At 41.2% G+C, this 24,567-nt stretch overlaps 1 protein-coding gene across 6 annotated transcripts in view; it reads right to left on the reverse strand.

The window, feature by feature from the left end:
* The window catches only part of LOC116665817, a 417,325-nt gene that overhangs the window by 297,454 nt on the left and 95,304 nt on the right, over positions 1–24,567 (reverse strand). Inside the window, exons 4-5 of one of the 6 annotated variants that reach the window (XM_032486808.1) lie at positions 5,791–5,884; positions 918–5,636 (exon numbers count right to left, since the gene is read on the reverse strand). The exons of 4 other annotated variants lie outside the window; for them this stretch is intronic. In XM_032486808.1, coding sequence (XP_032342699.1) covers positions 5,823–5,884 — 62 coding nt within the window. In that variant the 3' untranslated portion in view covers positions 918–5,636; positions 5,791–5,822. Of the gene's footprint in view, positions 1–917; positions 5,699–5,790; positions 5,885–24,567 lie in introns of those variants that run through there. One more of the 6 variants, XM_032486807.1, reaches the window with a different exon arrangement.

Consider the following 24,567-nt stretch of genomic DNA (forward strand, 5'->3'; position numbering starts at 1 on the left):
TAAGTGTTCTATTTTTCCCTCCAGTTATTGGAATCAAATTTAAGCTTTGGGGAGTGTATCTGGTAGAAGGTAAAACATCCATTGTCACTGTAGCTGCTATTATAAATTCAGTAAAATTCTATTTTGAAGAAAATGTAACTTGACTTCGTAGTGATAACTCTCATAAACTGTTAGTGTACCCCAGCATCTTGAGAAAAGCCATTTCTTAATAAGTTAAGAAATCTATAGATTAGAAATGTATTTAAATCTGGCATTTATCACATTTCATATTAGCCACTTCATTAATGTACTTAAATGTGTCAAATATGTCGCATCAAATTGGCAACCTAACAAGCTGCAGCTTTGGAAGCTTTAGAAACTTTCAGGAACTTGGTATTATTGAAATAAAGTCTGCAAAGAGAATGATAATGATATTTACTCTCACAGAATAAAGGGAAGACCGAAACTTACAGATAAGAGCTAAATTGGCATATAAAATTTAGCTTTGTACTTCTGAAACAGTGTTTTAGAATACCTTAAGTTCCTCTTTATAACTGGATAAATATTATACTCTACCTTGGAACTATACTGGGAAAGGCTGCAATTGGGGGAAACATCTAAATTTGATGAAACAGTCAAAATCATCATCAATGGACACAACTTGTTGACAAGTTTTGCTTGTAAACATATCTGACAAAGAAGAGTACCTTATATGCAGACAAAAAGCCAGTGCCTATCAAAATACTCAGGCTGAAATATTTATATGTCTCAATGTGAAACAAACAGACGAGGATATTCTCCACTTAGCAGAATTTTTCTGATTTTCCCTGATGACTAAGCACTTACAGTTTATTCTCAGATTTAAAAATATGACAGCTTATGGAAAGAGTCATTTAAATGTGCAAATACTTTCATATTTATTAAAACACCAAATGCAATTTTAAAGAAGAAAGTAAGCATTTTTATTTTTAAAAATTAAATTTTAAAATCAAGAAATCAGTACACATCATAAGATAAAGGCAGAGCTAAGAAACAGACTGAAATACACGAATATGAACCAAGAAACACTATCCTGCTTACCTTTTTTTTAATGTGCAGATAATCAACATAAGAGGGTTTTTTTGTTTAATGTATATAAATATATTATTTCTAAAGTTCTACAAACTGTTTTAAGGAGGTAGTTTGGAATAAAAGTATACTACAGATCCACCAATAAAATGACCCAAATTTGTCAGTTAATAAACATGTTAGGTAAGTTTAACTATTTACGTATTACTAAATTTAGATACAAAATCAACATACAGAAATCTGTTGCACTTCTGTACACTAATAGTGAACCAGCAAGAGAAACTAAGAAAATAACTTAGAATTTAACTATTTTAAATTGTTATTTTACTCTCACAAAGTATCATCCAAAAATTGTGGATGATCAATCATAAGAAAAATTCTACAAGATAAAAATAACACAGATCATTGTCTGTGTGACTCTGTAATTACTTACAAATTCACCTGATAAAGGGAAGACTCAAACTTATGGACAGATGAGAGCTAAACGGCATGTAAGATTTAGGTTTTTTTCTTCTACAACTGTGCTTTAGAGTATCTCAAGTCACACAGCTCGAAGTCACAGAGCAGGCAGGACATGGAAGGTCAGGGACTTGAGCCAAGTCTATGGAGGAGCATTTAGGGAGAATTTATGATCCAAGGAGCAGCAGCATACCATGTGCAAGAAACACTGACATCATTCTCAAAATGCTTCCTCTACGTAAATTACAAAAAGAAAGGAGGGGGGAAGCAATTAAATAACACAGAAGTTCTTAAAAGACCCAAAGTACCAAATTTTAAAGTAAAGAACCCAGGAGGTGGGGGCAGAGCTCAGTGTAGAGCACATGCTTAACATGCACCAGGTCCTAGGTTCAATTCCCAGTACCTCCAGTGACAAAAAAATTAAATTAAATTAAAAAATAAAGAACCCAGAACAATAATAAACAGAGTAACACAGTCCTGATTGGAAAAGGCTTTGACAAAGGTTCCTGTTTAGAAGACGTTGGAAGAATTCTAAATCATGTTTTAGAAAAGAGGAAGGCAGACATCCATTGCAGGGAGCCGGGCTGGAGTATATGGTCTGGTGAGTAACTGTGTAAATGCAAAAAGCAAAACCAGCACAACACCTGTGGGAACCTGAGGGTTCCTGATGGCCGGTGATCAGAAGCCGCCATCACTGAGCAGAAGGCTAGTTTCTAAAGGGTGTATCAGAGATGCTAGGTAAAATGGAAGTAATACAGCTGCTTAAACAGGAAAAAAGAAGTGATAAAGTTTGCCTATAATTAAGAGCACCCATTTGGCAGTCATTTATTCATTCTTACATTCAAGAAACACTCACTGAATGTGTACAGTGTAGCAGGAAGTGCTTCACGCAGTGGGGAGAGAACAATAAACAGAACAGAATCCTTGTCCTCAGTGAGAACTCGGAGAGAAAACAAACACTTTATATGATCTCAGATGACAATATGCTAAAGTGTTGCAATAAAGATTAAACAAAGGCAGGCACGGGGGCCCGAGCAATGCGGCACAGCTTTAGACAAGGCGGCCTGGGAATCCAGCTACAGTTACCATCCTTTACTCTATATACACCAGCACAGTTCGTCCTCACAGCAATCTTAGGAGGGAAGTGTGCTATCATTTTCCTCATTTTATTGTTGAGGAGACAGACACGCTGGGTGACTCAGCAACCCGACCAAGGGCATCAATAGAAAACGGCACAGTTATTTCAAATTCAGCCTGTGTGGCCTGAGTCCATGCTCCTATCCATCATATTAGTTCTGCCCCCTGACTTCAAGGAGGTGACTCTGAGCTGAGACCTCAGCAAAGTAAAGGAGTCAGCCATGGGATGACCTGAAGAAGGACAATGCCGGGGGGACAGCAGGGTGAAAGGCCCGACTGAGGGTGTCATGGGCACGGTCGAGAAACAGCAAAACCACAAGAAGAAAACTGAGGGGAAAATGATGTCATATCTTCAAGATACTGTGGTCCGTTGAAAGGAGAATGGATGGTAGAGGTCTAAGCACAGAATCAGAAAGATGGGTTAGCAGAACACCACCCAGGAGACAGGTGATGCCAGCTCAGGCTAAGGTGCTGATGGGTGTGATGACCTTTCAGGCGTGTCTACCTGGCTAGGCTACAGTCTCCCAGGTATTCAGTCAAACACGAATGCAGGGAAAGGTTAAAGTCCATAACCTACTGACTTTAAGTAAAGGAGATTAGCTAGGGTAATCTGAGTGGGCCATATTTAATCAGTTGAAGGGCATTAAGAGTGGACTCAAGGCCTCCCTAAAGAAGAAAGATCCTCTCATGGACAGCAGCTTCAGTTCTCCCCAGGGCTTGCCCTGAAGATCTCCAACTTGCCTATTCAGTCCCCACAAGCATGGAAACCAATTCCTTGCAACGAATCTCTCAGTCTCCTATTATATGGCAAAGGAGTAGATATTACTTAGATTCAAAGTATACCCTAAAGGTGTCATTAGACACTGGCTGGACATGGTACGGGAGAGAGGGAGGCACTCTCTTCATCAGCAATTTCAGATTTTAATTCTTCTCCCACTGAAGCTGTCAGAAACCAATGGAATAATCACTTTTTTTAAACTCAACTTTGGCACTGTCTTCACATATCCTCGTGTCTTTGGGCAAAATATCAGCAACAAAAACACAGGCAGTTATCCTATTGTGTATCTGGATGAGCTGTTCAAAATACCTAATCTATGAATTCACAGGAATGGCATTCAGAGCCCTTCCCCCTGGACAGAGACCCTGTGCTGAGAGACCTAACAGATGTAACAGAAAACAAACAAGAATGTCCCAAGTGGTAGAATAGTCCAGTAAGATTTGGTCCATTTATGCAATGGAAATTTACCAAGACGTTAGAAAACTGTTTGACAGAAAAATTAAATAAGATAAAATGATCGCAATATATTACTATTAAGGGTGATTCAGAACATTTGGGACAGTAATTAAGAACTCAAAACTTTTATGTAAATAGAGCTGCATTTAAACCCTGGGTCAATCGCACATTACCCCTACATCCTTGCTCTCCGTATTCAAACTCCCTGAGCCTCCATTCTCACCCCTCTAGGATAATATAGAGAGTAAAGGAGTGGAAAGTGCTCAACAGTGAACTGTGAGTATCAAATAAATCTGGTTATCCTCTGTGAGTGCACATTTCATGTGTGTGTGCATCTACATACACAAGTATATGAAAATACACACTCCATGTAATATAGCCATATGTACAAAACAGTTAATGTGTATATATACACACAAAGAGCAAGGTGTATACATACTAAACACACAAAAGTATTTTCATTTTACACTGAATGTCAAACATGAATCTCTGGCTGGGTTTGTGAATTCACTTCATTCAGTCAATAAATATTCATTAAAGAACCTGTATGTTCCAGGCACAAAATGCTAAGTACAGGAGAAAGAAAGGGTGATAAATATAATGGCTTTTACTGTTTTACTTTCCAAGTTTTCTACAATGAGTTTAAATTACTTTTTAAATACAAAAAAAAAGTTATTTTTAAGGACAATGTAACTTAAAAAAGGATATTACAAAAGAAATGTAAAATTTATTCTACCGGTATACGGAGAGAAAGGAAACAGCAAAGAAATAACTCCAAGGCACCTGGCTCCACCCTGGAAAAGACGAGGTCACCCTGAGCTGCTCCCATTACGCCTGGAATGATTTTCTCTGCTCTAGGTGCTTAGGACTCCAACTTCCTTCCACATCTCTCGGGTGAGCCATGCTATTATGTCAGCACAGTCTCATGATTGCATCTCCTTTCATAACCACCTTTAGAGTCTCATGGACAGATTTCCTCTGGCCATAAGGTCTCCTGGAAATGTTTTCCAGTAGGACCTTTGCCTTTACAGAAGCTGCCTCATCTGTGTTAGAGAGAGAGAGAGAACGTGTGTGTGTGTCTCAATTATCCATTCCACCACCTTCTGTTTCCTGGCTGAAAAAGGAATTATAAGATATGTGGTCTGTCAGGTTCTCCTATCATAGGCACCCTCTGTGTCCTCAATTTCTGTCTCCGTGAAGGGAACACAATAATGGCCACCCTGCTCATATAAAATACATTAGCAGTTATTAAGTGGTTTTAGAAATGCAAACGTACTATTCTGATATGAAAGTGTTTAAACTGTGTGAAGTGACTACGAACACATCTCCTTTCAAGGCTTTTCCTTTGGGGCCATCACTTCCATATCTTATGAGAAGAAGGGTAATACCTGGACCAATTTCACACAGCTATTACAAAGAGCATCCGAAATGTTAGTTTAAGCTTCTGGAAAATTATCCTCCCCCAAAATGTCAGCTTAGTGCTTATCGATAGTAATCTGAAATACGCAGGATGTCAGGGTGAACTATGTACTTCCGTCCTTACAGATAAAATACTACTCGGGTTCAAAGCGTTCATTCAAATGCCTCTCCTGAGAGGCTAACAGGGCTGCTGCTGCTCGAACATTTGCTGCACTAGGTGCAGAAACCCCGAGGAGGCTGTGGCGCTGTTGGAAGATGAAGGACCCCGCTCCTCAGCCACTGCCGGCTCCCAGCGTCTTCATCAATCTCTCCAGCTGGCCGTGGGGGCAATGCTTTCTTGCTGTAGTTTTATAAACAGGACGAAGTGAGCTACTGTTGCCACATCCACTCAGGCTTGACTACCTAAAGATAAATACTTTAACTCTTAAGCTTCAGAGAATAGAAAATCTGGCAAAATGCCAAGACGTAAGGAAATTAGGTCACTGGGCACCTACTGAAATGAGTTCACAGAAGAAAGAGCACCAGCTTATTCTGCAAGCTCCAGATGCTGAGTCTCCATGGTGACATCACACAGATGGAGCAGGGACACTGCAGAGACCAGCACAAGGATTAGTCATCAATACACATTATTTATTGTGTAAGATTAGCTGTCGATTCCATTTATGCTTTATTTCTGCTGCCTTCCCTTCATGAATACATTTCACGCCAGAATTAATCATTCTTTTCCCCGTGGTCTCCCAGCAGGTTTTTTGTTTCTCACTCTGTCTTGTGTTGTCACCAGCTGATATAGCTATTCTCGATCTGTTCTCCTCTTTAACGACACCCCCACAACAGTGGACAGTATCCCACATAAGACACACCCCACAGGTAGACCCAGGGTACTGCATTGTGCTCACTGCAAAAACACAGTGTCATCAGGATAATCTTGAATCCACTGATTTTTTCCTTTAAAAAAAATGTTCACAGATCAGCAAGGATTTAGAAGAACTGAACATCATCAACCAACTGGATCTAGTTTACGTTCATAGAACACCAATTACAGCAGAAGCAGCCTTCCCTTCAAGGATTCACAGAATGTTCACTAAGATAACATGTCCTGGGTCATAAAACACACCCTGACAAACACAAAAGAACTGAAATCATAAAAAGTATCTTCCCCAATCATAAAAGAATTAACCTAGGAATTAACAGGAAAATAATAGAATACACAAATATTTGGAAATTCAACAAAACAGATATAAATGATCCGTATGCAAAAGGGTAAATCTCCAGAGATTAGCGCATATTTCAAACTGAATGAAAATAAAAATATAGCATACCTAATAAATTTGTGGGATGCAGCTAAAGCAGTCCTGGCAGGGAAATTTTTAGCATTAAATGTTTACATTAGGAAAAAACTATGAAATCAATAATCCAAGAAATTAAGAAATAAAAATATAAAATAAAGCCAATGCTAAAAAAAAAAACAACAAAAAACCCACAAGTCTGTATCCATCACTGTTTTAGCAACTGTAAAAACTCCCTTTAAAGAGCATCTCCAATAACAGGCTCTCTGTGAAGTGTGAGGAGGTGTTCAACGTTTTCAGAGAGAACATTCCAGCTGAAACATTCCACATGTAGAATATGTAGAGCCCCACTGGGAATGAGGCCGCTTCCCAGGCACCAGGAGGATGAAAGGTGGATGAAAAGGGCATGTTTCCTGCTCTCATATGTTTTTGCCATAACATGAGACCAGAAGTTACAACCTAAAGCAGAAGTTTAAAATCTGATGGGAACAAGTAAATCGCTATGCGGGTTGGAATGCTGAGATCAGGGAAGTCCACAGGGATTGAGTTTCTTGACATTTGTTATCTGTACTATATTTTATGAATTTTGCTTTTAATAAAACTATTTGTGTGGGTAAAGCTTATAAATTACCAAGCTACAGTACTATTCCCACCACGAGAGAACGAGGAGAGAAGAGAAGTATCATTAGGCCCATTTAACTTAGAGGACACTGAGACCTAGAAATAGCGACCATTATCAAGCTTTACTAAGAGTTTCAAGGGCCCGGTCAATGAGGCTCGGACAAAGCAGGGATAATTATGGGTCATCGAGGGAGAGCCTCAGGCCATCCCAGGTGCTTGCTTCTCCTTTAAGACATTCCATCTCTGGCCTAGAGATGAAGTCTCTGAGATGAGTGGGCTATTACCTCATATGGGGATGTTTAGTTATGAAGCAATTCCACCTTATCCTCCTGCTCACCTGATAGCATGCAGGAAGCAAGGCCTCATAAATCCATAAAATATAGGATTATTTACTATCTGCAACCCCTAACCAGGGGCTTAAAAAGACAATACATACAGAGTAATGACTGATTATAAGGCTGATAACTTATTTCACCCTTGCAGTAGCATTCAAGGAAGGCTTTGTTATACTCATTATAAAGACAGGAAAACTCAAATGACAGTAACTTAAAAGATGAGCCAGATGGTTTATCCCCAGGGCAGAGCTGGGGATCCCAAGGCTGGTGGTTTGTGCCTGTATCATGTCACAGTTTTACTATAACTGCACGGCTTTCTGTCATCTGGCAGCGACCCAACGGGCTCTAGAGCTGGAATGGAGGGTTTCCTACAGAGCTGGCCCTTAATGGACCACGGTGAGGCCTCAGACCAGAAAGGGTTCAAAGACATGCTGGAGGAATGGCTACTCACTCTTTTGGAACAATTATGTGTCAAAGCAAAAGTTAACGGTCCTTGGTCCCTGTGGGCCTGAAAGAGTTAATGTGCACATACCCCGACCCCCAAGGAGTTTGCGCAGTGGGGAAATCTTCTCCAACAGGAAATACCTGAAATTCATGATGCAAATTTGAAGGAGATGATAATTGTTGTTTGTTAAGGTATGTTATGAGGGCTACTAGCTTTCATTTTACTTGATAGGTCTTGATATGAATGTTGGAATCACCAGCTGTAAGCAATAGGGAAAGATCAGATGGTCTTCCAGAAGAAACCGTGCCAGGCTGGGGCTAATTTTGTGCTAACAGTCTTTAACAGTCTTGCAGCTATTTACTCTACGGAGAACTCTGGGACTTTTTTTTTTCTTTTGATGTGGACCATTTCATTCTGTGCGCCTTTTTCCAACTCAGTGTATTTTATAATGATATCCATCATGTCTGTTTGTCAGTTTATGGCAGCTTAAAAAATTGCCTCAAGGCCAGTAATGAGAAGAAATCTTTCCCACTTCCTCTAGATTGTTTTATGTGCTTCACAGTTTTCTGCACCAAATAATAAAAAATAACGTTGCTTTCGAAACTGTCCTTTATCTTGCCTCTCTTTGTCTTCTTTTAATCCTTTATGTTTTATTTCCCTTTGCTTTACTATGCTTATTCTACTGTGATTTTGTTCACAATTAACAAGATATAAAAGATAAGACTATATCTTCAAAATGGAAAGTTTCCTGAAGGACTTATTTCAGCTAACCTTTAATCCAACATAAAGGAAACTATCCAGAGTTTTTTTATATCCTCCCCTTCCCTCTGACCCTTGCCCCAGCTCTCTCTCCCACCCATGTGTGTATGTGTGTGTGTGTGTGTGTACGCACACATCCTTGACAAGACAGTCCACACTTTAAGATCTATTCTTTGAAATGGAGCAATCAATACACGCTAGGGATGAGGGCGGACACTTTAGCTGAGTTCTCAAGAAACTGCCAGCTAACTTTAATATGGAAAGAAATGTACAATCTTCTCAGTTCAATTATATTAGCACCTGGAATTGCCAATGAGTCTTGGAAAGGTCAGTTTCTAGTGTTGTTAGAAATATATTGGTGATGATCAGGTGATGATCAAGTTGATGATCAATGTGAGATTCTTCCAGGATGACATGTCTTGTACTCTAATTTTTTTTTATCCCAAATCCTTCCTATCTCAAACATCAAGTTGTGCAGTAATTCCATGCTTAGATTACTATTTAGCAGTGCTTGGCATTTCCAAAATATTATTTATACTGCCATTCTATCATACACACACAAAAAGCTTTAAGCTACCTTCTGGAGTTAGGAGGCAGGTAACAAATCATTTCAAGACAAATATTTTCTAAAATGTACCTAGATCTTTTCTTTTCGGAGAATTGTCTGCATTAATGTGCTTCATTAGCTATTGATTCTTGATTATCCACAACTTACCAGGTAATATCTAGGAAATCAGTCTTTCATAAGTAAAAATGGTGAATAGGCAAACTTTATGTTTATTTGCTTTTGACCTCAATGCACATTTGCTTGAAGGAATGAATGAATAGTAGACGGATGGTCAAATGAACAAACAGGCAGATGGACAGACAGATGAACAGGTTTGACTGTTCTTCTGGAGAAAAGAAAAAATATATATATATATATTTCTGCCTTAGTTCAGTCTGAAGAACAGATTATCATAGCCTGGGTGGCTTAAACAAAAAGAAATTATTTCTCACAATTCTAGAGGATGGAAGTCCAAGATCAGGATGGTGGTAGATCCAGTGTCTGCTGAGACCCTGAGTCCTGGATGGCAGATGGCCATCTTCTTATTGTGTCCTCAAGTGGTGGAAAGAGAACCAACCAGCTCTCTGGCCTCTTCTTACAAGGGACTAATTCTTTCATGAGGATGCCACCCTCATGACCTGATCACCTCCCAAAGGTTCTAACTCCAAATACCATCACACTGGAATTAGGGTTTCAATATATGAATTTTAGGGGAACACAAAAGGACCACTGCTAAACATAATATAATATAATAATATTAATATTTTTACCCTCAGCTCTTAAACGTTTTGTGAAACTGAGGCTGCTTCCCATCCACTTATTTTAATTTAGTCTTTCTTTGCCGTCTCTCCTTTTCTTCTGTTTTTTTTTATCTCTATTACCCACACATCCACAAAAATTACTATTCATCTCTTTCATCCCATTCAGTAAAAAGGAAATGTGCTTATCAAAGGAAAACTCGTGTGTGTGTGTGTGTGTGTGTGTGTGTGTGTGTGTGTGTGTGGGTGGGTGGGTGGGTCAGTAGAGTGTATTAAAAGGACGTATTTAATGAGAAGCTATGACAGTTGGGTGTGGGATTCCCTTGAGGACATCAGTCCCTGGTATCTGGAAACAGGGTCAACAAGCCAGGAGCAGGCACACACTGCCCACAGCAGCAGGACACAGCAAGCCCCTCTTCTGGATGCTTTTGCTTCCATTGGGAAAAGGGGGATCCGAGGCAGTGGCAGACTTTACAAGACCAGATACCCATGAGGAATTACCATGCTTTGCCTGCAATTTCCTCTGGGAAGCAGGCCTTTTGGGGGTGGCAGTCATTATATTTGGGTGACCAGCCCCTTCACCCCTCCCTGCCCTACCATCACACTACACCTGTCTTTCTTGTCACACAAACACCTCTGCTGAGCACTTCCTGATGGGTCCACGAAGGACCAGGAGGTGTTAATGGAGGAAATGTCTCCATAGTGGGAATGTTGGGGCCACAGGATTTCAAAAGGTGAAGCAAGTTACTGCTCTGAACTTCCAGAGTCTTTATGCCCTGAGGCTCCAAAAGTGGGTCTTTGAGCTCTTCTCACACTTACTGAAACAAAGAATTCTTCATTTGTGTATTAAGTCATGGGGTCAGAGTAGCAGCAATATGCTCTTGTGAAACCAGTTTAAGGTGTTAACTGAAAAAGGTATTTCTATTTTAGGTTGTCTCCAGATAATAGCAGCAATGCCACTTTGGGATGATAACAATAACAACATAATAATAAATAAAACTATCACTGAGAATCGATTATATACCAGACGTTGTTTGCTACAAACTGAATGTTTGTGTCCCCCGCTCCACTTCACATGTGAAATCCTAACCCCCAGCGTGATGGTCCTTGGAGGCGGGGTCCTCGGGAGGTGACTGCGGCTGGATTAGGTCATGAGGGTGGGCCCTCATGATGGGATTCTTGCCCTTCTAAAAGAGCAATATCTCTCTGTCTCTCTCTCTTGGTTTAATCCAGCCAGCCTATAGGAATTTGTTATAGCAGCCCGAACTGACTAAGACACTGTTTAAAGCAGTTGCATTCTCACAACAAAATAGGTAAGGAAACTGAGGCACAAGTGACATAATTTACTCACGCAAAGTCACAGAGCTGTTAGGTACCAGAGCCAGGAAGGACACAAAGGCTGGCATGTTTTTCAGCCATGTTGGGAAGGAGCAGCCGATGGGGCCTGTGGTTGGGTTCAGATACAGAGATGGAGAAGCAAAGGCAGGAGGTTTCCGGAGAATGCTTTTGGAAAAACACGTGGAAGGGAGCCTGGGAAGCAGGATGAGGAAGAGGGGCAAACTGAACAGCGAGGCAGTCGCAGCCGAGGCCTCAGCCTGGGACGGGCAGCACCAGAGCCAGAAGGGTCCTCTGAAGATGGACCGCTCCACAGACCCAGCACTGGATACAGGCTGTCCCCAGGAGTGGGGGATACACTCTTGCGTAGTGCAGCACCCTTTAGTTGAGGGCACGGCTGACAGCCATCAGCCACCACTCCCAGCAGGTGGGAGAAACGAACCTTCTGCTGGTGAGGGAGCCATCCTGGTGGTACACCTCGGCATCACCCGGATGTGGGGCCGCATGCTGGGAAAACTTACCAAATCAAAGAGATTAAGGATTGGTGCTTCTGGGGACATCCTGAAAGATCTCCTATCTATAGGAAGACATGGGCTTAACCAGGCAGGAAGAGTGAGGAGGCTGAGTAGGAGAGGAGATGTCATATGCAAATACTGCGTGAGGTGATGAGAATTTAAACCGAGGAACTGAAAGAGCCCACGTGACTGAAGCAGGCGCAAAGTGGGTATCTGGCGTGGAACGGGACCAGACAGTGCAGGCTCTCAGGCTAACAGGAGAGAAAGCACAGAAGCATACACTGAAGGAAGTCTGAACTGTCTGTGTGTGAGCTCCCATCCGATTTTCTTTGAGAAGAAAAGTGGCGGTGAGGTGGATCCCATGAATGCTTATTTGACTCAACTCGATTGGACCAGAATGGGAAAATGACCCAAGTGAAATAAAAAGAATACATGAGAACACGAAACATGAGGAGAAGCACCCAGAAAAGAACCAAATGAATTGGACCCGGAAAGATACAAGAAAAGAATGATCAACTCTGAACAAGTTTTCATATCCCTGCTCAGAGATTCTTGGCAGCACATCTGACAAGCCAGAGGCCTGCCGTCTGAGCTCACACCGACAATGAGGCCAAAATCTCAGATCATCTCCTCCAACTGTTGCAACTCCTGCTAAAAAAGTAAATCAGCATTTCTCAGAGTAGCTAGTTTTGAAATACATGGGATAAATTGTTCTCTAGGGTCTGTTTAAGAATTTAGAAACAATATAAGGCAATTTAAAAAGCAATAAGCTATTTTACTCAGCAGTCTGGCCATCTGAAAATGCATCCTGCTCCAGCTTTCAACTCTGTCTCCTGCATCTTTGATTTTCATCATCAAGATGATTCTGATGCTTCTCTCCAAATGAATATGTTACTGGAAGTGTTCGTAGTAGGAAAGAACAAATCGGAAAACACATATAAGCTCCTCTGTAGACTTCCTGGTGGCTGATTAGTTTAATTTGCACAATTAAAAAACCACTTACCTGGACCCAAGAACCTAACACAAGAAAACATGCAATGGGCTTAGGCTCTTAGTAAGAATAAAATTTTAAAATGTACCAATACTAGTAATCCAAGTATAACTGTTGGCGTTAAAAAATTAATTTGCTATTTCACTTGGTATTAATTTCATTTTATGACTATAAACATGTTATTTCTCAATAATTACACTCTCCATTTCCAATTAAATATTGATTCATAATTTTGGATTATTTGTTATACAGTTGTAAATTCTGAGAAGTTAAAACTAACTATTATTTTCAGAGTTCTATAGAAATTTTGAAAAATTTTAAAGACCCTTGGACATCTGTTTTTAATCCACAGTGAGCCAATGCAACATTTAAATAAAATATCTAAGATGCATTCATTAAATGCCGTGCTGTAAATATTTCAGTTCAAAGAAAAAATTGTAGATTATAATGTTAAACCAAAACAATCAGGATAAACTAATGGACTGAACACACAGAAAGACTTGGATCTTTCCCCAAATTCCATTAAATGAGGGTAAAGATACAGTGAGACACTGAAACATCAGAACAAAGGAGAAAGAAAAACCATATTTTGGAAGCTGAGAAATAGAAGAACAAGAGTTCATTAACTGAGCTGACCTGAGAAAGCTGAATCTGAAGGCAGCGCTGGGGAAAATGGAGAGAAAGTGTACATCCAGAGTCCTCAACCTTCCAGGACAGGAGCGTGAATGGATGAGGCTGAGGGTGGGAATGTGGTCTGAAACCCTGCTGAGGAAAGAGACAGATGCCTAGATCCTCACCATACACTCACAAAAAGACACACACTTTACATTCTCTGAGAAGAATGAGAGGGTATATACTGGAAGAGTAAAACTTAAAATCAAAACTATCATTCTCTTAAAATAAATCTTAAAATAAATTCTCTTAAAATGGGAGGGGGCAATAATAGATGATAAGGCACATGTTAAAAAAAAAAAAGACTTGCTTTAAAAAAAACAAAACTATCATTCTCCTGAGTGAGACAAGAGAAAACAATGCAACCAGGCAACAAGGATGGTGTGGAAAAGTAAGCACACGTGGAAGCCTCCCTCCCTCCGCAAAAAAAAAAAAAAAAAAAAAAACGCTTACGCAAATTAAAAATGATAGTAGACATGGAAATCTCAATTGAAAATTTGGAAATTTAGTTGAGGCTGTCTTTCAGAACCTAGAATAACTCAACAGGAAAATACTGAGAAAAATAATTAGAAAATTAGAGTTTAGGAGGTCTAACATGTACTGGATGCCAGAAAAAGAGAAAAAGTGAAAGAAAAACCAGAGATCAAGTACTTGTTCACATGTAAACACACAAACACTTCCTAGACCTGGAAGACAGGTGCCACCAGATTAAAAGTGCATGAGAACAGAGACTCAGGCCAAGGCATGTTATTGCAAAATTTCAGAACACTGAGGCAGAGGGGAATAAAAGGAAGAATCTACAGGTTCTGAGAAAGGAAAAACAAACAAAACCGAAGGTGCACACCCCTACAAAGAGAAATCACTGGTCACACAGAAAACTTCAAGAATTTAAACGGATTCCAACTTGTCAATAACAACACTGGAAGTTAAAAGCAACAAAACAATGTGTTCAAAATTATCAATGAAAATAATTTCCAACTTATTTTCATGTACAGCTTACTACCAGTTAATTTTAAAAGTAGACTAAAGATCATTTTCAGTCTACATCGTCTCAAAAATTTTACTTTCACACCCCTCTTTCAGAAGTCTGTTAAAACTACTCTAGAGTCCCAGGATAACCTCCTTGCCCTGGCTTACGCACAATTTTCCTGGTTTTAGCACTGCAAGTCCTGCATCTCTGAAAATCCCTCAGTCCCAGACAAATCAGGACAGTTGATCATCCTACTTTAGACTTATGAAGAAAGAGATTAAAAGCAATTTTCAACAGATCAAATTTATCATTTAGTAACTTAAATGCCCACCCCAGAAGTCCACAGTTTTTAAAAGAAAAAAAAATGCAATGAAAAACAAAATGTCACAATGTCCTTACAGCCACTAACAAATAACAGACATAAAAATAGCAGGAAAATGTAATTCATACCAGAAGGGAGAAAATGAGTCAACAGAAAGAGATGAGAAATGTCCAAAATGAGACAATCAGTTGATGAGGACATTAAAACATCTTTTGTAAGCACATTCAGTAGGACTGGGGATTTAAAGAAAAACAAAAAAATAAGGGGAAAAGAAAGATAAGAAATAAACACAAACCAAGTGGGAATTTTAGAGATGAAAAATGCAAGATCTGAAAATGGATGTAGCACTCAATGGATTTTACATAACATCAGACACTTCAGAAAGAAAGGATCAGTGAACTTGAAGCTATAGAGACAGAAGCTACTCAGAGCCTTAAATTCTCGCAGCTTCCTCTGGTGCTTTTGGGAAACCGAAACTATCACATAAAAAGTCAAGACGTTCTGCTGGGGAGACCACATGGAAAAACCACCTAGAGGGAAAGCTTACATACTACATCAGCCTGGCCAGAGACTGAGCTATCCCAGCATCTGCGTCAGTCTTCCAGATGGAGCCAGCCTCAGCTGCCACGTGACCACAGCTACGTGGGAAATCCCCAGAACGACAGAAGAACTGCCCAGGGGAGCCCAGTCAAACAACACAACTGTGAGAGATAACAGACTCGATACTGTTTTAAGCCATTTAGGAAAAACAGAAGAAACGAACAGGTGAACAGGAATTTTCTGACTCTTCGGAGACATCTGGATGGTAGACCACAGGCAGCCACAGCATGTAACTACGTGTCATTGAAACGTCTGACTAATAACTCCATCCTATCACCTCCACCTTCCCTCTGAAAAACACTTCCCAGCTCTTTTATAACCGAAAGAACTTCCAATGTTTCCACCAGCACTATTTTAATCAGTACGTCCAGAAACAAAGTGTGTTTGATAGCTTGGCATGGGGGTGGGGTGAAGGTGGGGTTCTATTTGCATTACCCAGATGTTGGAAAAAGACAGGGCGAGGAAGTCACCCTCTCGTGGTCTAAGAGGAAAAGAACACTGTTTCAGGGTTGGGAAGTAAGAAAAGTAGACCTCAAGGCTGGGTACATCATGGAGCCAAGACGTGTGCCCAGAAAATAAGACTGCAGCTAGGTGAGCTGGGGTGTGGAACGGTCAGTCCTCATATATAGGACAGAAACCTGCAATATAACATCTCTATAGTTCAGTTACATTTTGAGTTAAATTGGCTTCTGGAGGCCCAACCACCATTTTTAGCATCTGCTTCCATAGGAAAATGCGTTTCACATTAAAGCAGCCTATTAATGATCTGACACTTTGAAAGCTCCCATTTGTAACATCACAAAGCCCAGTCATTCATCAGCCAAATTGCAAGAGCTCACTCCTACAGATAACCAGTTTTTCATAAATCAGGGTTAAATCACACTGGTAAGGAGGGCTCGTAACTCTTCAGCATCCCTCTCCCGGTTTAGCGCCTTCCTCCTGTTGCCGCTGTTCTAATGTATTGTACTGCTCTTCTCACTCGCGGCTTATCTCGCTGTATAGGTTCTAAGCACAGCGACAGCCAACGACCGTCACTCACACTCCTCCCAGCACTTTTAGGACAGGGCTGGCACCTCACAAGCTTTCCCCACACGTAAGAGTTTAGTCTCCGTCTGGATTCATTTCACCAGTTCATATTATACGATAGCGCAAAACCAGAGTTCCTTGTGGTTCTCCCTCAAAGTACTCAGGCACTTACACCACATGCCTAAGTTAGCTCGCTTCTGAGTGGACCAACGTGCACTGTGGTCTCATTAAGATAAAGAAGCCGGGGTTGCCTCATCTCCAGAACTTATCCCTGCAATAAACCAGGGTACCTGGAACTACACTGCAGAGAACAGACCAGAGCCCCTCATGACCCAGAAAGATACTAAAGCCAAATAAACCATAGCAGATAGCAATGGTATCTTTGGAGACTCCAGGAATTCGCTGGTACAATCTAGATGTCTGAAGAGAGAGGTAGATAAGAATTACTATCATCTTCTAGGGCAGACAATGGGCGTATCCTGGGTTTCAAGAACCTAGACAGGTTTATGGGAAGAGTACCAACTATGCAAAGAGAGTCTGAGAGTCACGTGTTATGACTGGGGACAGAAAAGCCTTCGAGAACCAGACACTGGGGAAGCCAGTGAGGACTTGGGGCACTGTAAGTGAGACTCGCTCTGGGCAGAATTACTTGTTTCAGAAGTTCTGCAGGGACATTGTGAGAGAACAGACAGCCCCATAAATTCCCACTTCATCCATTGTTATATCTTTGATTTTCTGGGCCCTCAAGTTGCCCACATCTGTGTTTTGCTCACTGCTTCATCTGCTCTCAATCCTGTTTATGCCTTATTTTACCCACTAAACATTTAGTACCAGTTTTTACTTCATACTATTCACAGCTGCCAGCTACTGACTGAATATCATACTGCAAACAAGGGAAAGGAGAATGATCTAGCAGGGACGTTACAGGTTGACGATGCCGAGAACAGCGGAAGACGAAGGGCCTGGCAATCACAAAGTTTGAGAAATCCATCAGATGGCCTCTGCAGAGATCTACAGATTTACAGCCTTCTGGTTATTTTAAAAGAATACACCACACATTTAAAAATAAAAATGCATGCTTTATAGCGTGAACCTTCCACTGATTCAAAAGTTCAACACCAGGCTAGGACAGAGTTGCATGCCACCAATTAAGAGTAAGAGGAGCAATAACTCTGTCACTTATCGCTTGGAGTGGTGGTGCAATGATCTGGTATCTCCTCACTGGGTAGGGGAAGGGCAGGTTATGGCACAGGACACTCTCTGAATAGAGTTTATAAAACTCATAAAGACACAGGGTTACAATGGTGAAGCATCAGCATGATTATCTGTCTGAGATGGGAGCTTCTGTGGAGATTTAGGGATATCCTACACACATCTACAAGAGGTGCCGAGAATGTAACTTAAAGCCCAAGTCTTAAGTATTATGAAAAAAGTCATTACTTGAAGTTGAATTGTGATAAGTTATCATATTTGGAGTATACATACTTTTTCACTCAGAGATGATTCTGTATGAGAGAAGCTGACCCACAGAAATCCACTGCAAAAAATGATGACGGTCCTTTCCAAAATGTTTTCATTAACTACTCTTTGCTCATCCTTCATCACATCCCTTGTTCTCTCATCCCAACCACATATGAATTTCCTGAGATATTGAGGTTCAGTTCATGAGGAATGTCTCCAAGTCACTTGGCAAGAAAGGGGCCTGGAAGGGGAGATAAGATCATTACAAATCACCTGGGTAACACAGGATCAGTGCTACAACTAAAGTCCCTAATTCCACTGGAATCCAGACTAGAAAGGGAAGAATTTCTGCTGCTGGAGCAGGGAGGGTTCTGGGCACTTTCTCTAGACTGGGACCAACTGGAGGAGTATCAATAGGTAGACTTTAGCAACAAAAATTATTAATTTTTGAATGACTTTACCAATGGTTGAAGAAACTACAAACAATCTACTAGGGAAAGAGAAAATCACTAGGAAGCACTAACATTATCTTCAGTATTTGAAGGACGCTAGGTTGAGGAGCATGAACATTTGCTTTGAGGTCTGCCAGAGAAAAACCATCATGTGCCGAGGGAAGAATTCAGGGGGGCAGACTTGAGCTCCACAAAATTTAACAATTTAGGATTGAAGTAAATTTTGTTAAAAAGTCTATCCTTTCTTTCAAAAACCTATATGGAGCAAAGAGACCAAAGAAAAAGCATATTCTTCACATAAACAGCCACCTCACCTAAACAATTCCTGGAAAACATAAAATGTGAAATATATTTTTGTAAACATGTTCACTGCAAATGTCAAAAGACAAATATTCCACTAAAATATAGAAGTTCACTCTCTGGTGGCTGTTTTCCCCCAGTAAGTAACTAAGTCTCACAGAAGAGAAACACGGTCAAAAGTTATTTGGATGAGCATTGATCAATTATGAAATCCCACAACACAAGAAGAAGAAGAAAACTGAATTCAGATGAGTAACAAATAGGTCATCAACCACTTTGATGACAAATTCAGAATAAATACATTTAGGCAATACGAAAGAGCCCAAAGAAAGAACCTGACACATTTTGATGTCCCTGCTGGCACACGTACACTCTTCAGAACTCCGTGAAGACCTATTTCTCCATAACCAGGTTAAGTATCATCGACAGGCATATTTCATAAGTATGGGAAAGGCATTGAGATTTACAAAAACACAGTGGATCTTATTCCTTATGTCACAGTGGAGCTGTGATATATTCCAAGGGCAGACACTCACTCTAATCATTTGAAACAAAGGACAGACTCATTCATCCAACTAATCAATATGAATTCCCTGGTCCAGAAAAGAAGTATAAATCAGTGGCTGCTGCATGGTCAGTTTTCTCATCTACCCCTCCTCCAAGCCAAAGGAAGGGGAAACTGGAACATGTGTCAGTGGGCAAATGACTCGGGCTTTTATATCGACAGACACAGCCACCGGGCTGCAAATTCTCAGTGGCAGCTGGGCTCAGATCAATGGGGTGAAGGTAAGTGAGGGGAGTTTGTGGGGCCTGGGGATTTATCACTTTCCACCTAATCACAGTTTGTATATTGCAGAAGATGTTGTTGTTTGTTAGGGAACAACAATAAAAAAAAAATGCCAACTCTGCACCTGCACACCCAGCAAGATGTACACTCACTTAAACGAAGATTTGGCTTGTATCTGGTTCTAACTGCTTGAAGTCCACCAATCACTCTATTTTTGATGAATGCCAAATAGGTATCTGATACAGTACTGTTTCTGCCTTCATCCCCATTGTGACTGCTTCCCAGCCTTCATGAGCAAACGACTTCACAGCTTTGTAAGGTGACTTTCCCTGGTGAGGGGCGTGTGTGGCTGGACCTGCCTCCCTCCTGCTTTGTTCCTGTGTACTCACATAATCATGCATCCTTATCGGCCTGCTTCCGCCTCTGTCACAGCCCTGACCCACGGAATATATCTGAGGATGTAATCTTTCCTTTTCCGGCTCACTAGGCCACAAAGTCTGTAAACACAGGGACAGATTTCTCTCACCTTTGTGCTGAACCCTGAAGTTGCCCAGATCCCCCTGCTGAGAGTGCCGTCAGCCTTTAGCGGCTGCCTCGACAGAGCTGCCACTAAGGCCATGGCCTTGCTGGGGTGGCCTACAGCTGACGGCCAAGAGATGCAGGGGGTTAAAGTCCTGGGTCTCTGTGCACACCTTGGGACAACTCCGAATGGCCACTGTAGCCAACAGTCCCCATAGCTTCAGGCAAGAGAGCTGCTGGGCCTGGACTGCAGCTCAAATTCTCCTCCTCTCCCCCTCCCTCCCTTCGACAAGTGCCAACCCCAAGGTCACTCCTGACTACTAACACACTCAGAGTCTCCTTCCCAAAGAGCTCAACCTAAGTCACTTCCTGCATTTTCTCATCCCTTCTCTTGCCACTGGATCTTTCATAAACTAAAAGTCTTCAATGGCAAACCAACCAAAGAACATCTACCCTTCTAAAGACTAACTCTACCCACCACTTTTTCAGTACAAACTGGAACACTTGGGGGAGGGATCAGTTCGCTATGGAAAAATTAAATGATCCTCCAGGATCTCATGGGAAGAGAGCATTATTGCATGCGGGGGCAGCTCTACCTACAAGAAATAATTGCAGGTGAATACAAGGCAGTCCCCCACCCCAGATGATAAATTTTACTGAGAGTCAAGTTCACCCTGTGCCAAACATCAATGTTTTCATCTCTCAACTTCACAATATTGCAAAGAAAGGTCAAGTCCAAAAAAATAAACCCTAGGAAAAGCATATGTGACAAGTGCCTCCTAACAGAGGCTAGTTATTCCACCTGCAATGGAGGTTTAATCAGTAGAACAGAACATACTGTAGATTTAATACCCACAGATAGACTTATTTGCCAACAGTAAAAGATGAGAGAGTGAGTAAGTTGTAGCAATAATAAGGGACAGCACAAGGAGAGCATCTTCCCTAAGTCCTGCATAGCCTAAGAGCATATTCCAAATCTGAGCCTCATGGTGAAGTCCACAGGCTGTAATTCCTTGTGATGGACGATACTCATTGTTAATCATTCCTAATTCCATTAGAATCACCCAGAGAGTTTAAAAAATACTGTCGCCAGGTTCCACTCCCAAAGATTGATTTAAGTGGCCTCGGTAGCAGACCAGGAATCAGGATTTTTAAAAGCAGGCTCTAGTTCATTCCAATGGAGAACTAAGGTTTGAAAACTGTCATTCAACGGGTCCTTAAGATGTAGCTGCTCGTCCTTCCCCTCGAGTCTCACCCACTCAGTCACCCCGGGCTGATGCCCTTCCTTGCTTGGTCATTCCCTCACAATGACTTCCCTAAGCTCGGGGAGCGGCCGCACAGTGGCTCCCAGCTGCGAAGCTCGCTGCTCTGCCTTCTCTGGGTCCAGTGCTGTCACCCCTGAGCCAGTGTTCTACAGCCCTGAGGCCGGCTCCTGCTGTCAGTCCTCCCTCCCGGGAAAATCACATTCTACCAAATTCCACTGTCCTCAAGACCCCGGTTACTGTGCAAAACCCCACATGAATCATCAGCATCGTCTCCAGGCCCTGGTATACAGTATCCCACGGAGACTTTGTTTCAAAAGTCTTTGTGTCCATGAGCCAAGCTGCTATTCAAATATTCAGGACAAATCCCATGACATTTCCAAATCCCCCTCATTATCCTCCAAACCTACTTGAGAGCCCAGCCTAAATTTCACTGTAAATTTCTTCTCCATTTTGATGAATCCCCTGCTAACTCCTGTCTTCTCAATCTCTCATTTCTCTGTATTCTTCCCATATATTTTATGGCCACATATATCCCCTATTTTCCAGTCTCAAGAGTTAATCCTATAAACTTCTATGAGTTTATCCTACAAAAATGCACATAGGATGTTTTGCACAATGCATCATATTCAAGGATGCTCACATGCAATGCTATTGGCACTAGCAAATAATTAGCAAACACCTTAAGTGTCTCTCAGTAAAGCAATGGTTAATAAATCCATGGTATCCCCATCCCAGAAGTAATTCATAACACTAGAAATAAGGAGCTGTATCAGTGCCTACATGGTAAAGTCTCAGATATTTCTTCAAAAAAGAAAGTTGCAGAACAATATGTATACTATACCCTATCATGTAAAAAATGTACAAAATTAGTTATCTATATAGAAGCAGTAACATACAAATATATAAACACACACGTAAACGTAGAAACACACACAAACGCACAGAAAAGACGCAGGAAGACCCCTGCAAGCTACTTCCTGTAGAACTGAGAATGCCACGGGAGGAAGGACGACTTACACTTTAGTCGTTTCTACTCTTCCCACACTCTTCACATACAGTTACAAATTGTTTTGGAGTTGTTTTTAAATTAAATGAGAAAATGACCCACCAGATAGGTCATCAGGTCAATGGTAAGCCCGCCAAGATCTTCAGCACCATGGTGGGCGTGAGGGTCAGCAGACAAGAGGTGATGGGGAGATCATCGCCAAACCTCTTGGTTGCACCACTTTATTACAATACATCCACTGTCACACACCCAAAGGGGGATCCTGGTCTTATGGACCCTGAAGCTTATACAGTTTGGGGATCTCTCTTTAAGAAAAAGAACCGAGAATTATTAATATAAAATTTTATTAGACTAAGAAATCACAAATATCAAAAAGATCAGAAAACATCCAGAAAATACTTTATTATTTGTCTGACACACGGTCAATAATAATTTTACAGATGTTAGCATCTGGGTCTGGACATGCCTTTCCTTATTCACTGCTTCTAACGCCCAGAGCCACGGCATGTGGTTTATGGCCACAGACTTTCTGGCCCTGTGCTTTCATGTGATGATGTAAAGTGCGTCAGCCCAGTGCGTGGTAGGAGTATCCCCGAAGATACTCCTACACTGGTGTGAGTAGCAATTATTGAACTGTACATGGAAGTGACCACAAACCGTACAACATACACTATGAATACTAACCAAGTCAACTTCTCTGTGTGTATCAACTTCTCTTTATCTGGATTTCCAAAACGCCTGTGACCTTTCCATCACTCTCTGATAGGAAGTGTGACAGTGAGCGAGACCAGGCTGTGTGTGTGATCAAGAATAATCTCGAGATTAAGTTCATGATGGGGCACAGCATTGGGAATACAGGTAAGAGTGAAGTGGGCAAAACTGATACAGGACATGTTTGCCTCGTGTTCCCTCCCAGGCCATCGAGGGTGAGGACTACCCACACATGCTAGCTGTATCACAAATCTCTTCTGCACTTTATCCACTGGGGTGTTTCATGATGCCACGATTCCAACCATCTCCCCTTTATAAAGACCTGACAGCATCACTCTGTATAAAAACCTGTGATAAGTCCTGATTTCCAAAGCCTGACACTCAAAGCTTTCATAATTTGGTCCTGTCCCAAATTTCACATTTCCCCATCTATTCCCATGGTGTCCCCACCAAACCCACACCCATCTACACAAAGGAGTGTCCAGACAAAGTATCCTTCCACATCCTACTGACTTCCTAGAATATTTGTCCTTTCCTCTTCTTTTCTTCAGTGAAATCCCTACTTATCCTACAAGACTCCACTCCAGTTCTGCCTTCTAGATAAAAAAGCACACCCTGCCTCACTGAAATGCCCTGCTTCTCTCCAGTCTCCCAAGGCATTTTGCATAGGGTTCTATTACTACACATAACACACGGCATCCTCAGGCCTGGAGCTGTAAGTGTCCCCAGCCAGACTACACGGCACCCAGGTGGATCGTATTGATCACTGGTCTGCGTGTGTGGAGCAAGTGATCAATAAATCTTCCTAGACTTGAATTAGGCTGGATAATTGCAAAATTATGCCACTAAAAGTCAGTCTTGTTAGAAAGCCTGTGAAAATGCCAAATGTGGCCTTTACTAAGGTTGTGTAAGAGAATTACTGAGCAGCTACTGTACCCCAGCATTAAAAGATATTTCTCTGGGGGAAAAAAGTTAAAATCACAACTGTCCTGCAAATGTAAAATGAACACTCATGAAAGAATTTACTTAACTCATTAATTAATGAGGGAACCAGTAAGAAGTTAAAATTTGTTCAAAGAATTACGAGGAGACACGCGTACACAGGCGGTCAGGAATACTGAGATGAGTTTACAAATAGATATAAAACTGGTGACTAGCCCCCAGGCAAGCATGGCACCAGACAAAACGTATTTACATTTTTATGGGCAATAATAACCATGTGCACTACTGTCAGTTTTCCACAATTTACAGAGTTGTAAAACAGCTCAAAGCCACTGAAAATACACATATAACCTGGAAGGGTACACTAGAAAGGACACCCATTTATCATTTTTGCTCATTTCAAAGTCTTTCACATTTCCTAACAGCTTCCCTCCCATGATCATAATAATTTCAAAGATTATTCCAGATCACAAAATAGGGAGGTCTCATTAGGACTGGCCTAGGAACGCACTACATTTTAACTGCCTCTTTACTCGGCCATCACCTCCATTAAAATGTCAACTTCCCAAGGAAAAAGACCAAAGCTGTCTTTGTTTTAAACATTAATTCTTGTTTCAATAAATTAATATTTTCTTAGTTTTTATGG

This window comes from Camelus ferus, chromosome 9 (genome assembly GCF_009834535.1).
Source record: "Camelus ferus isolate YT-003-E chromosome 9, BCGSAC_Cfer_1.0, whole genome shotgun sequence".
Classification (NCBI taxonomy): domain Eukaryota; kingdom Metazoa; phylum Chordata; class Mammalia; order Artiodactyla; family Camelidae; genus Camelus; species Camelus ferus.